Source organism: Momordica charantia (assembly GCF_013281855.1).
Source record: "Momordica charantia cultivar OHB3-1 chromosome 6 unlocalized genomic scaffold, Mcharantia_2.0 BLBB01000006.1, whole genome shotgun sequence".
NCBI lineage: Eukaryota > Viridiplantae > Streptophyta > Magnoliopsida > Cucurbitales > Cucurbitaceae > Momordica > Momordica charantia.
The window spans coordinates 23934891-23950414 of NW_028275164.1; the positions used below are offsets into that span (position 1 = coordinate 23934891).

At 33.8% G+C, this 15524-nt stretch overlaps 1 protein-coding gene across 2 annotated transcripts; it reads left to right on the top strand.

Annotated features, from left to right (window-relative positions):
- The first annotated feature begins 3083 nt into the window (after positions 1–3083).
- On the top strand, positions 3084–5000 carry LOC111023340 (MYB-like transcription factor ODO1). 2 transcript variants are annotated; one of them, XM_022300758.2, is made up of 3 exons: positions 3084–3514; positions 3803–3907; positions 4036–5000. In XM_022300758.2, exons 1-3 carry the CDS (start codon positions 3252–3254, stop codon positions 4550–4552), a joined length of 885 nt encoding a protein of 294 aa, XP_022156450.1. In that variant the 5' UTR covers positions 3084–3251; the 3' UTR covers positions 4553–5000. The 2 variants fall into 2 exon arrangements, with proteins under 2 accessions (XP_022156450.1, XP_022156451.1); XM_022300759.2 differs by lacking the exon at positions 3803–3907.
- The last annotated feature ends 10524 nt before the right edge of the window (positions 5001–15524 follow it).

The window sequence follows — 15524 nt, forward strand, 5'->3', positions numbered from 1 at the left end:
TGTAATAATTTAGTCCTTGTACTTTTATTAAAGTAATAATTTAGTCCATAAAATTTAGTTTTTAATAATTTAGTCTCTATAGTTTAAACTTTGTAATAATTTAGTCTCTATCGTAAAAAAATTATTAAAATTAAGTGTAAAATCTTATCATATAACAATTTAATATTTCTAATTTATAAACATATTTGGTTCCCCTTCAATTAGTTTATCAATCTATATATATAAGGAACTTAGCAAAAAAATTCACAATAAGACTAAATCGTTACAAACTTTAAATTACAAGGACTAAATTGTTACGTATTAAAGTTCGAGAACTAAATTGTTGTCAATTTGAAAGTACAATGACTAAATCGTTACAAATTAAAGTTGAGGGACTAAATCGTTACTTTGGTGAAAGTACAGGGACTAAAAGTATTTTTTAACATCTTTCTTTCTAATTCGACCAAAAAATAGCTCCCACAACGAGAGGATATATATAGATTTGTATATGCTTATTTGAAGAAGTATGTATGGATGTGTTGAGTTTATAAATGAGAGAAAAAGTTTAATCACTTGAACTTAGAGTTTATATTACAATGATGTAATGGAGAACTTTATAAAAAAGGATCAAGTTCAAGTTAATGATGAGATTGTGCAGATTGATTTTTAAATTATCTTATTTCAACAGTGCGACTGCAAATTGCAATGAGAAGATCCAAGACTTAACCTTTTAAAGCGATCTGTTATTTATTTTTAATGCTCTTTTAAGCGATGTAATATTGTATTAATTTGTATGCGTACTTGCACCAAATTTAGCTTATTGCCAAATGACAACATCATTCAGCTGAGACAAGTATGATAAATAGTTTAGAATCTATTGGGAAATAAATATATTATTCTAAATTTTGTATTTTACTTTCTAAAAGTTGTTTATGAGATAAACAAACTAAAAAAAAAAGGTTAGTTTCAATGAATTAGTTTCGCGGATGGTGGCGTAGTTGAATGAGGATACCCCTCCTCCATTCGAGCCTCGTGGAACGCGTAGTCGGAGCTTTCCCCACCCCTATTTGAGGGCGAGTCCCGCAACGTCGATTACAATGTTAGATAGTCGTTGACACCTCTCGATTATAAGAATCCAACTAGCAAAATCACACAACATTAATTCTAAATTAAAAAGAAATAAAGAAGAAAAGAATAAATAATAAAGATTTTAAAAAGTAGATGGATGAAAAATAGTATTTAAAATTTTTTAAAAAAAGTAGAAGGCGAAGAAATCAAATAGAATCCCAAGTCTGCTATTTCGAATATTATGTCTAAAATTCCCCTTTAAACGTATGATTCTATTCAAGTAAATTCCATTTTTCAAACTAATTTATGAGTTATCCTTACCTTTATGATCACAATGTACAATTTCTGTTTAACCTTAAAATTACTGCCTAATAAAACTGTCCCAAGTCAGCCTCATTTAGAGAAACAAAAAAAAAAAAATTCCTTATAAACTAATGTAGTTTAAAAGATTTCTTTTTGTGGATAAATGATGAACATCATATTCAAATAGAGTCGAAAAATTGCAACCGCGCGCAGAAGAAAACGATTCCCACTAAAGCTTCGCATGGCACGGGCACTTTCAAGTTCAACAACAGTGAAACAAAAGAGAAAAAAAATCAAAATTTTTCATCATCGTTCCTACAATATATCTGGCGCAGTCATGATTCCCCACTTGAATTAATGAACAGAAAACCAAAAAAGAAAAAAAAGAATGTAGAAAGATTTCCATAATTATTATTAAAGAAGAAAAAAAAAAGGAGTTGATGAAGACATTATGGACAGCTGAAACTTGGGCGTTTGAAAGGCAAGATCCTGCGGTACTCTTGTGTGTGGCCATTCGTCAAACAGGTTGTGTGCAATATTAAAGCCTGGCCCCTCCAATGGCAAATGGCAACACCTTATTAATCTCGCTGCTTTGGCAAAGGACACGTAGACGTGGAGATGACGAAATGGGTGATGTATATGCTATATGGTTGAGTAAATTTTCAATTACCCAAAAGCTACTTTTGTTTTTCACTGTAACTCTTTTTTTTTTTCTTTCTTAATTTTTTTAGGGTTAAATTACAAGTTTAGTCTTCTACGTTTAGAATGGTACTGTTCAATAAATTATCGAATTTCCAATTTTGTTTCTCATATAAATTTCTAAACTTCAAAAGTGTTTAATTGATTTGTGATAATTGAATTTTTTATTTTGTGTCTAATATCAAATCTTTAAACTTTAAAAAGGTATTTGATAGATATATTAGACCCATTAGAGGTAAAATTAAAAGTTCAAAAAAATAATTATACACTTTGTGGATATATTAGACATAAGTTAAAAAGAGATATTTGTTAAACACTTTTCTAAAATTTAAGAATTTATTAGACATGGAAGATACTTCCTATTGGCCACCACGTGTTAAATGCAGAAAAGAGAGACTTTTTAAATTTTCAAAAAATAACACTTGCAAGAAATCTAATGAGCCCAACAAGTCACTAGGTAAATAAGTATTATTTTTCCCGATACTTAACTTTTTAATGAAGAGATTGTTTTAACCACCCTTGAAAAATTGACAAATATATATATATATATATATATTTGTTTTTACATTTCATGGAGTCAGTATTTTTCCTATACTTGATTCTTTAACGGTGATGACCAAATCTTGTCCTCATTACCTCAAAAAAATTTACAATTCATATAAAAGGTATTTGTCTTTCTTGCTTGTCAAATATTTAATGGTAGTAAGGACGAAATTTATCGTGTCCAGGAGCCAAATATTTTTCAATTTAGAAACTTGTTAACGAGTAATTTTTATTTTTTATTTTTATTTTTTTGGTATCTATGATGTTTTTTTTATGACTAGAGAAAGAAATGGGAAGAGTTTTTATGGGTAGTTACATGTGTAAGCTCCATATTCAGCTGAGGCATCTCCATTTTGTGGAGGCAACCGCAGCAGAACCCTGCCATTGTAGTTCCTCAGTCATTTTCATGGCAAAAATGGGTGGACCCCAGAATCTTGTTCCCTTCTTATTAATCTCCCATTTCGTGAGTGTGTGCGTGTAGTATATATTAATTAAGCTGGGGAACGTAAGCCCAGCAACAACAAACTCAACAGGGCTTTATATAAGCTTTGTGGCCTTGTGGGGCTCTTCAAACTTCAAACAACACAACCAAATTGATCACCAACTGTTTGTTAAAAGGCCTGAGCCATTTCTACCGCTGCTCTATTGTCATTATTCACATGGGGAGGCAACCTTGCTGCGACAAACTTGGAGTTAAAAAGGGTCCCTGGACGGCCGAAGAGGACAAGAAGCTCATCAATTTTATTCTCACCAATGGTCAGTGCTGCTGGCGGGCCGTCCCCAAGCTCGCAGGCCTCCGCCGCTGCGGTAAGAGCTGTCGCCTCCGCTGGACCAACTATCTCCGCCCCGACCTTAAGCGAGGCCTCCTCACCGAAGCCGAAGAGCAATTGGTCATCGATCTTCACGCCCGTCTCGGAAACAGGTTCGTGTTTTCGTGTCCGTCGCGAGACAATAGAAGCTCCTACTAACTTTCTAAGTGGGTTATATTTATTTTGAATGGTTTGGAAATATTTTCCATATCTTAGTATTTTACTTTTGGATCATCCGTTTGGTGCAATTAAAATTATCAAAAGAGAAAAAAAAAAGTTTTGATTTTCTTTTAATTTTGTTCCTACCAATTTTGCTGGCTTTGAGTTCCAAATTAAAGCTCCTTCTCAACCACCTCCAATTTCTTGAACATTAAGTTGAGAAGATGATTTGCATTTTGAAGTAATGTATGGGAAGAAGACAAACTTCAGTCTAAAGCATTCAATTTGGGGACAGCAGAAACGTCAGCTTCTAATCCAAATTTTGCATCTTGGCCTTCAAATACTATGTATATCCTTCCCCATGTCCGTTTCATATTTCATGTCGCTTTCTATCCCAGTCAAAATCCTTTAATCATCATCGTAATTAAAATATCTATAAAAGATTAAATTTTGATTATAATGATTCTTTCCTCAGATGGTCCAAGATTGCGGCTAGATTGCCGGGAAGAACGGACAACGAGATAAAGAATCACTGGAACACACACATAAAGAAGAAGCTTCTCAAAATGGGGATTGATCCTGTCACTCATGAGCCCATCAAAAAACAGCCAGAGGAGACCACTGATCAGTCCCCAAAGGCCAACACCAACAACGCCAAGAAGGAAAATTCCGGGGAAAACGACAGCGTTTTGGAGAACTCAAGCTCCTCGCCGGCGACGGAGAACAGCAGCTCCGCCGCCACCGACGACTCCCTTCTTCTAGAAAATCTCTACAACACAAGCAGCAACTTTTGGATTGAGGAAGAAGCGCTTTGGAACAACCACAACCCACCAGCAGCAAATGGAGCCAATAATTTTGTGTGGGAGGAAAATAATTGCTCATGGCTTCTGGATTGCGAGGATTTCGGTATCCATGATTTTGGTTTCGACTTTTTTAATGATTTTGAATCAAATAACGCCATCAACACAACAGAAATGGAAGGAAAGCACTAGAGAGAGAGAAGAAAAAAAGACCATAGTAAAAAAGTACATGAGATTAAATTTCCTTTGTCGAAGTTAATTAATTAATGTGCACATGTTACAAAGTACCATGTACATGAACTTTGGGGTAAATTGTGTTTATTCTTGGGGTAATTTATGTGATTATGGGTAGAAAAAAGTGGGCTTTAGAAAACATGAACAATTCAAAAAAAAAAAAAAAAGAAAGAAAAGGGTACAGTGACATCAAGAAACCTGGTCATAATTAACATGTGATATTGTTTTTGGTTTCTCTCTCAACAAACATTTGTAAGCTTGTGTAAGATCTAGAGAGAGAAAGAACAGATACCATGTTTTTATTTATGTATATTTGGCTCTTAGCAGGCCCTTTCAACTCCTGTAAACCTTGTATTTATTCTGGAAATAATAAAGAAAAGAGAGAGAGAAGAAGATAAGGTTTTTACTCGTTTCTTTTGTTATTTCTTCTTTTTGTGTGTGTGTTTTCTTGAATAATCTCGACCGTTTGGAAATCTGTTCTTATCTCATCCCTTATATGGTCTGAACATGGAGAAAGTTTCAAGTTTTTAATCTTTTTCTGGTGTACTGTGAGTATTTTTATACAAAGTGGCCACCATAATGTTTCTTTTGTGTATATATATATTTATATATGATCATTAATAATTACTAATTAGTTTTACCCCATGTTGCCTGTTTGTCCATCTTTCTTACAAAAGAAGTGCACTCTTTACTAAAAAGAAAAGTGCTTTTTAAATATAATATGGTTTCCAGGGTGAGATTTAAAGCAATATATATTTTTAGTTTAATTATTGATGGAATTATTGGCTGATAAAATTTCCAATTTATTTAAGATTTTTATTTTTTAAGTTCAAAATTTTCTTCCTTATGGGTTAGTGCTTGTTAGGATATTTTTTTTTCCCACAATGTAAGGCGATAATTATATATAATTCCTAAAGTTGGTTTGAAAATAATTTTAGGCTTAGAATGAATCGTTTAAGGAAATAATTTTATCATATCTAAATCGTTTTACAAATTCATTTATTTAAAAAGACAATTTTAAAGTTTACTTGTAATGATCCATGAGTTGTCACCAATTCCAAGTAAAACTAACTATTTTTTTTATCGATATTACGAGAGCCTAAATATATACCTATACATAAATTTTTTAAATATTGCTGGTATGAACTTAGTTTAAAGGTAATTAGTATTTATCTCTCAGTCAAACCCCTATTTCTTATAAATTTTTGTAATAAAAAAGATTTATTATATTTTATTATCATAAATAAATGCATACTCAGATTAACCCATCAATGATTTGAAAATAATAGATAGATAAAAAATTTAAATATTATGCAATAAAGAGCCCACAAAAAAATTAGGTAGACATATTTTTTATATCATACCTGTCCCCAGAAAAGAAAGAAAAAACTGTGCTTCTTGAAATGAGATAGCAAAGAGGGGCACAAGGAAGCAGCTTTCTATTCGATTTTCATCACTAACTTTGTTGCACTTTAACCACAATTATTTCAATTTCTTAATTCCCTCAATTTTTCTATATCCTAAAATATTATTTCCCAACCTACCTAAAAAAGCACCCTTAATTAAACATATTTATTTCCTTCTTTTTATGACTAAGATACTAAAATGTTAGTAATTGTGTTTAAAGGCTGTTGGATTTTCTTACATCAATTCATCATAAACAAACATGATATTTCTTTCGAATAAGAAAAAAGGTTAGAGATAATATAATTAATTCACCAACATTACAATTAAGTTGGTCCATTATAATGAACACTTTACAAATGGAAAAGGACCCATTATTAATTAAGGGAGAAGCATGCCAAAAGATTTTTGAATTTTGAGTTGGAGAGGGACACCACAACTAAGATTCTCTCATTCCTAAGTGCTATTTGGAATGGTGGCCTCAAAAAATAAAATAAAATAAAATAAATAAAGGAGAGCGAGTAGAATTAATGTTTATTAATAATTGTGAACCCTTTTTAATTTTGATCGAAATTGGGTTGTGTTTTAAATGTGCAAATGCATTAAAAAATGGCCGAAATTGATTACTTTTTTGAAAAGCAATGAAACCCAATTCACATAATAAAGGTAAGAAAAGATATAGATTTTGTTTTGGCCCATGCTCTCTCTTTTTATCTTTTGGCTTGAAAACAAATACTATTACGAAACCTCAAATATTTAAATTTTTTTATTTTAGTTTTATGATAATTGGGCTACTCTTTAAATTTGAATTTGTTTGTCAAGGAGAGCATAGCTAACGATAATTGGCATATATCTCCAAGAGGTTGTGAGTTCGATCCCCACCACTATATGTTGTACTAAAAAAAATTTGAATTTATTTTTTATTCTACCCAAATGTTAAATGTCTGCTCCCAATTTAGATGAGTCACAAAAGTAGGGAAAAGATCAAAAGTAGATTTGCTATTAATAAAGAGTTGACACATTGTGCATAGCCTAGAAATGGGAGATAATTGGTATACTATTTTGTTTATCCTTCCCTCATTTTCACTCACTGCCATCAAATTCACTCTCATATGTGGCACTTTGTAACCCCAGGTAAGGCCAAAACCGCTCTAGAATTTAACTTATTGTAGAGGAATTTCCATGGAAATCAAGATTGATGCACGATGAAGGTTACCTAGAGGACCCATACAATGGAATAGAATATTAGCGAGCCAAGTTGGCGACAAATAAAGTTCATGGACAAATGAGTTAAATCCTAATTGGGTTGAGAGAAATTGATTTAATTTGGAAACATGATCTAGATTAGTTTAAATTTTATTTTCCATTCATGTAAGGCAGAGATTTTAGAGATTTAATTTTGAGTTTGAAATAGAATTTTTGGCGCCTGAAATGTGGGCGGGTAAAATTGTCAAATGATGCAAGTGTCAGTTCCCATAAACAGTGGATGTGGGTGGGATAAAAAGGGAATTGCCCTTTTCATAATTTTCAGAAATTCAAATTTGGTCTTCTATACAAAATACCAGTGGTGTTCACGGATCGGGTTGGGGATATTTTTGGGACCAACCCGAATTTTCGGGTTGGGAATTTGTGGGAACCGTCGGGTTGTAAAATGATGGCCAACCCAACCCAATCCAACCTAATAAATTCGGGTTGGGTCAGGTTTTGTTGCCGGGTTTTTTTTAATTGATTAATTAATTTACTTTTATTTTGTTTATACTATGGACAAAAAAAATATAGAAAAATCAAAATCTTAATTGAGTTGGATTTTTCCAACTCAATGTTAGATTCAACCCTAGCGATCGGTTTCCCTATAGACTCCCATTTAATGAGTGGGTTGACCCGTTAACAAAATCGTAGAGTAGGCCCATGAATGAAATTATGACAACCCTTTAGAGATTGGGCTAACTCGAATTGATTGAGCCTTGTTGTTGCTTAAAATCATCAATAAAATTAATTATCTCCTCTATTTTTTAATTTAAGCATCTTAACCACTTGAGCTATACTCGATTTGACTTATATTATTTTTATTTGTTATTTGATAAAGTTGATTACTAAATGACTAAATACTCCATAAATGTACATAGTAGTTTACTTTTTCTTTTTTAATTTAATTGTTATTTAATAGCTTTTATTGTTAAATCAACTACTGATAGAAGGCTCTCTCCAAGGGAATAGATAAGTAATTTCACTTAATAGGTTGGGTTAGGTCGGATAAATGATAGTTTGATCCTTTGGGAAAAGAAAAAAAAAACAATTTAAAAAATGTAAAATATTGAAAATTTAAAATAAAGAGATTTTCTTATTCAAATGTAAAGTATTGAAAATTTAAAATAAAGAGGTTTTCTTTTTCTTTCTTTTATTTTTTATAAAAAATTAAAATAAAGAGTTCGGATTTTGTTTTTTTAGGCTTATTTTCTATCCATGCTAAAATAAAAGGTATTGGGTCTAGAAGAAACATCCGTTTCAACAATTTCTCCATTTCTTTTTAAATTTAGATTTTTAGAACCTAACAAATTAGAAAATTTCATAATTTCACGCCAAGAAAATTGATGAAAATCATTTAGAATCTAAATAAATAAAGAATAAGAATATGTAGCCTAATTGTTTTCTTGCTAAATTACAAAAAAAATATATATATATAATAATAATAAAATCTTATTTCAAAAGTTTAAAAAATGCACCTCATATTTTGAATGGAATGATGATGGGGCATAATATGAAATGATGTGAAAGAAAAAGGTTTAGGGCAACAAGACGATTATGGAAACAACGTTGACAACGGAAGAAAAAAACTTTTAGGGTAAAATTAAGTATGAAAACGGAGAAAATGTAGAAGACTTCCATCTTAATTGGCATGTCGTTTCAAATTTTGCCGTGTCAACTTTTCGATCAAAATATGAATGGATATTTACTCAAACAGTATTTTTGAAAAATTTAGGTAAAGACTGAGGTATTTTTTAAGCAAAATACAAAGTTAAAAATATTTTTGGTAATTTATCATTCTTTCATTTACTTCACGGTTGACACAGATCTGCATTTCGTTTTTCCTTTCAACTTTTATTACACGATAAATCTATATATCAATAACTAAAATTTTCTTTGGCAGCTTTTTTATTTTAAGATTTGAAAATAAATTAATTAATATAACTACTTTCAATATGCACTGAATTAAAAAAGATAGAGAAAAAAAAAGAAAACAAAATAACAGCGTGACAATATTTGTTTTTTGAAGAGACAACCTCCTTATGTGTTAAATTCAGAGACAAATTAAAGACAATAGATTAAAACATTTAGGGTCCGTTCGATAATCATTTCATTTCCTGTTTTTAATTTTTGAAAAAAATAAGGGTGTTTGATAATCAATTTAATTTTCTGTTATTTTTTTTATTTTTTAAAAATCATTTTGAAATTCTACGTAAATTTCAAAAACAAAAGAAAATGTAATTTTTAAAAATAGATTTCTGTTTTTCAAAATTTCATTTTACCTTCTAATAGTTAATTTTTTTTTCTTTTACATATTTAAATCTAACAAATTTCTTTTATTTTTCTTTTACATTTAAATCTAACAAATTTCTTTTAGAAGGTACGTCCTATGTGGTTTAAACTCAAGATCTCAAGGTGAGGTTCCATGCCATCCAAGTTATACCTTGGGGACAAAACTAATAATAAATAATAATTCTAAAAATAATTAATATATATTTATTACACTTTTTAAATTCTAAAAATAATTAAAATTAATTATAAAACCGGTAATTTTTCTCACGAATATCCCCGTTCCCAAATAAAGATTCTTTAACTTGGAGCTCGATTCCCGAACCGAAAAACAAAGTGGAGACGATGACTAAAATTTTTCATGAGCACAAGAATGAGAGAGGACATTCTCACTCCCGTTCCACCATTCATATCTCTACTTTACATAGAATTTTCTCTCTCTAATATATATTTTCAATTTTATAACTTTTTAAAACAGAAAACTAAAAACGATTACCAAACCGGTTTGATTTTCTGTTTTTCAAAAATAAAAAACAAAAAATAGTTATCCAACATATATGGTTTTTTTTAATAGAAAACTAAAAACAAAAAACAAAAAACAAAAAAACCAAAAAGCAAAAAAGCAAAAATAGAAATGGTTATAAACGGAACCTTAAAAATTATTTAGGAATTTATATTCTACTGCTGATAACATTTATTTATTTATAACAAAAGTCCAACGCACAGGGCCACCCACACAAACTAATTTTTGTTATCAAATTTAAGAACAAAACAAGACACTACGAGTACACGGGCAACAGGAGAAAATACAAATGGACAAAATCACACCAAAATCACTCAAAATTATAAAAGAAATACACAAAATTTTAAATGGAATTTCCCACCAAAATTGTGTATCTACTAGACACATGGATCATTTAGATTTTGAGCATATGGATATTTGGGGATTAGACACATGCACATTTGTCATGAGACACTAAGTAAATGGAAAATTTTGACACATGAGTTAGGAAAAATGATTGAAATGACCTTTTCAAGAAAACTTTTTGCTCAGATAACCCACCCCTCAAAAAATGTTTTCAATAGCCCACTAGTGACTTTTCTAAAGTGTCAGTGGAAGTAAATGTACCCAACTACCCTCGAGCGAAACCTGAGAAAAATAACAAGATAATGACATTTATGGGCGAGACTTCCGCGAGAAATGGGCTGACCTACACTAATTTCCTGGTCGTGAACTACAGTTATCCCGCCCGAGAAATGAAGTTATGTGGTTGACCTAAATTAATTTAACGTCCGTGAAATGCCTCTATCTTGCCCGTGAATTGAAGTTTTTCAATAAAGGAAACACCTAACTGAAAACATTCCCACGAACGACTTTACTTTTCATTAGGGCATCTTGTACTCAGCTCTCAGACGACAAAAAGAATTACGTACCTGCAAATTACCTCGAACTTTTCCATCTAAAAGTGATATTTTTCTACATGAACAAGGTAGATGTTATTTATTTTGAAGAACATGTTTTGTTTTCATTTATGAACTCGCACATTTGCATCTCTAGCTTTTGTATGACTTTATTTTTTTTAGCTTTCATCTTCTGTTGAAACGTAGTGTGGATATGGGTGAAACAATTTGTTTGTTCTGGTTTTTCTAACTGTTTCTGGGCCATTTTTGAACCATTCTCGGGCGAAAATAATAGCATTCACACACGAGATGTATGAGCATCACGACCGAGAATTTACATGTTTTCGCCTGTGAATTCTCGTAATTTCGCCTTGAATTAACTTGTTCGTTCGTAATGCAGGATGACTTATCTCTTTATTAGCTATGGTGATATGTGGAATGAGTCTCAATCTGTATATGAAGGTGGGATTATGAGAGGTTTAGATGTGGACGATAATATAACGTACGATGAGCTCATAAGTGCCATGTTCATGCTTACCAGAATTGATCGGGACCAGTTCAAACTCTTGATACGTTGTGTATACCTATTGAAGCCCCAGTATCAAGTCTCACAGTATTATATATTCGATGATCATAGCATCAAATTTTTTTAAGATGGCCTCCACCTCCCTCTGAAGTCTCATTGTACGTATCTGACGAAGGAAAGACACGGTAGTGGAAGCACTTCACAGAATCATATCGTTCCAAAGACTAAAGCATTCCATTCAGTTTCGGACCAGATAGGGCATTATGTGCCATCAGTTCTTTTGAATTCCACGCTCTTAGATGCTGGTCCATCATGTAACCTAGATGATGATGAAACAAACTGTTGCGGTCAATGGGACGACAATGATGACAATCACGTGGAGTATGAAGGTGGGGATGATGAAAACCACAATACGGAGTTCGATAACGATATGAGAACCATGATAATGAGTTAGAGAACGATGCTGATATTGAGAACGAACATGAAGTAGACCTCGAGGATGTAGCTGCTCCATCTTTGGACCCCTTGATCGAAGTGCACATGGTTAGTACGAATGCACCGTGTGAAACTGGTCAAGCTTCTTGCTCAAGGGTACTCACTCGGATAGGTGAGGATAATGAAGTTGGTCTGTCAACTGAGGACATTGCGGTAGGGACTACCTTTCGATCAAAAGAAGAATTACAGTTCAAACTATCTGTGTTTGCAATGAGATTGAATTTTGAATATCGTGTGAAGAAATCTAATAAGAGCTTGTATACTGTTGGATGCTTGGAGGATGGATGCAAATGGAACCTACGTGCAAGGACGATTAAAGGTTCGGATACTTTCCTTATCTCTACGTTTCATGAGTTGCATAGTTGCACACGTGAGGTGATGATACATGACCACCGACAAGCTCGTAGTCATGTCGTGGGTCAGCTCATAAAATCCAACCTCGAGGATGTAAGTCGTTGTTATCGTCCAAATGATATCGTTAATGACATGTAGAAAAATTATGACGTAAAAATCCGATATGAAAAGGCTTGGCGTGCGAGAGAAAGAGCATTAGACCTACTAATGAGATCGCTGAAGGAGTCCTATACGCTCCTGCGTAAATATGACGAGACGTTGAAATTGGTGAACCCGAGCACGGTTTTTTCCATGAAGCTAGAAGATGATAAATACTTTCAGTATGCATTCATAGCTCTGGACTGCTTAATAAGAGGCTTTAGAAGTTGCATTCGATTTGTGCTTGTCATTGACGGTGCACATCTGAAGAGAAAGTATAAAGGTGTGATACTTATAGCCTCTTCTATCGATGAGAATAATCAGATATATCCACTAGCATTTGGAATTGTAGACAAGGGAACGGACAACTCATGAACTTGGTTTTTGGAGCATGTGAAGATTTGTATTGGACACATTAATGGATTGGTTTTTGTGTCCCACCGACACCAAACCATTAATCACTCTGTAGCTGCTGTCTTCCTCAACACGAAACATGTTACATGCATGCATCATATAAAGATGAACTTGAACGATAAGTTCAAGTGTAGGATCGAAGATGTGGAGGGGCTGTACATTCAAGCAGCTAAGGCGTTCAAGAAGTCTACGTTCAAGTATTACTGGAACCAACTATGCTGGAAATATTCTTAAGGAAGCTGTAAAGCAGGCCCGACGACATCTCGTTAAACCTATCGACAAATTTGAGTACGAGGTACACGACGATAGTAGTAAAGTGCGTGTCAATCTAAACATTAAGACTTGTATGTGCAAGCAGTTTGACTACTACTAGATTCCATGCTCACTTGCAGTGGTCATGCATCGTAATGTCAATATATACACATTATGTTCGTCAAAGTATAAACTGGAGACCCTTATTACTACCTATTCCGAGTCAATATTTCCGTTAGGTGATGAGGAGGATTTAGTTTTTACCGAATGACTTTATTGAATTCACCATCAAGTCTAGTTCGTTCTGAGAGTAAGGCAGAGACAAACCGTACGAATACCATTTAACGGGGAGCCTCAACAAATACACAAGTGCAGTAGGTGTGGAATGTAGGGTCACAATAGAAAAACTTATCGTCAATCGCTGCGAACGACTAAGATTAGATGCATACCTATATGTGTAGTTTAAACTTGGATTATATGCATTAGTCTGTTGAAAAGTATGTGTCTCTTATGAACGACTGAGAATTATATGCATTAGTATGTTGAAAAGTATGTGTCCCTCATGAACGACTAAAAATTAAATGCACGTGTTGAGAATTTTCTGTGTGCAGGCGTGGATGCATCATCTAGTTTTGCCGAAAATACAAGGGGGGTGTTATAACTCTGGTGATTTTCTCGGGCGAAACATCAACAACTTCGAGCGTGAAATATCTGATGTGTAACTTTGAGTCAGTATAGTTTTCCAGCCGTGAAGACACAGTGTCTCGCCCGTTAAATTATACAGAATATGTCCATGAATTTGATCTTTCTCTTGGACGAGATCAGGATTATCACGGTCGAGAAATATCATCGAGAGTGGTAGTTCAAGAGGAAATTTTTGTTGGTCTATTTTGTAACCCCTTGTTTTCAAAGAATTACATTGATTAATATCATACCTTACATATATTTTGCATTTGCCATTGCAAATTAATTGGTAGTTGAAGTGGAAATTTTTATAAACTGTTTGACATAACTTAAATGTACAAATACAATGAATAATCAAAATACAAAAACTAGCAGTCTGGAAAAATACAACGACTATTCAAAAAATACACTTGTTCTCCCAAACTTCAACGGCCAGTTTCTCCCTAAAAAATGGGATCCTATCTTGAGTTAATGTTGCTAGATTTGATCCTGTTATATCATATTCAAAATATTCTATGCAGAATATACCACAATCACTCGAACTAGTTTGCTGCGAAACCCCGGTTACTCGACGGATGCGCCATGGTACAATAGGTAAGGTTCGCTTAACTACACTAACTCTGGCCCTACACATCAACGTCGGGAGGATGACGCTAATCGGCTTCAACTCGTCCTCTAGAATAGGTGGTGGTATGATCGCCATCAGGGAATCCCACACAATGATCTCACCCTCCTGCATGTCGACGCACACCATGATCCAATGGTTTCCACCGATGTTGTATGACAAGTACACAGTGTCGGGTTCTAGCCACTGTGTCCCATAGCTCGTGTAAGTCCTGTCGACATAGCTGAGCACCGTTTTATACTTGCCCTCCCAATCGTATTCTGCTGACACTGTTGCTGGAATGACGTTTGGAGCTATTAAGCGTTGGTATATACCATCCGTCCGTCGGAAGAAGTTCTACAGTTGACAATACAACACATCAAAAAGATTATTAAACCCAATAAAACTACATGATAATAGATCATACCGCAAGCACTATGTCACCGTGAACCTCCGAGAACACAAGTCCGGACGCTGCTCCAACTTGTTGCGCATGAATATTACCAATGAATCAACCACCTGTATGCACCGATATTATTATAGACATGCGTACGAAAAATTAAAGAGATATGAGGGTGAACATGACCAATCAATCCCGTACCTCACTGGTCAACAACTTGTCTGTGGTTAAAAGGTCACGAAACCACGTCCTGTCCTTATTATCGTAGCACGATTTTCGAGTCGCATGTTTTGTGGTAGGGTTGTTCATCCATGCACGAAACTTGGTGACCTCCTCAGAGGGGAGTCGTATAAGTGGATCATACCTGAGCACCTTCTTCTTCTTACTGTTCTCCATTACTATGAATGATCCGTAGAGCTTCCACGATACGTTCCTCTTACGAGATCCTCGTCGGGGCTTTGGCGGATCTATTGGCTGCGATAACACACAAACCTCGTTCATGTCCCTGTGTGACGTACCAGACATATCCGCAGCTGTCTGTGATTTAACATCTCTCCCTTCTTCCACTTCAGAGTCGGAGAAATCGTCCGCACAATGTTCCTAGAGTGTTATTGTTAGAATAATAAATATTTGCTTACTAGGATGACGGTAAAACCAGCTACATACCTTGTTTGTGGATGGATAGATCTGTTGCGAGGCAATCATAATATGCTCTATCGGTGTT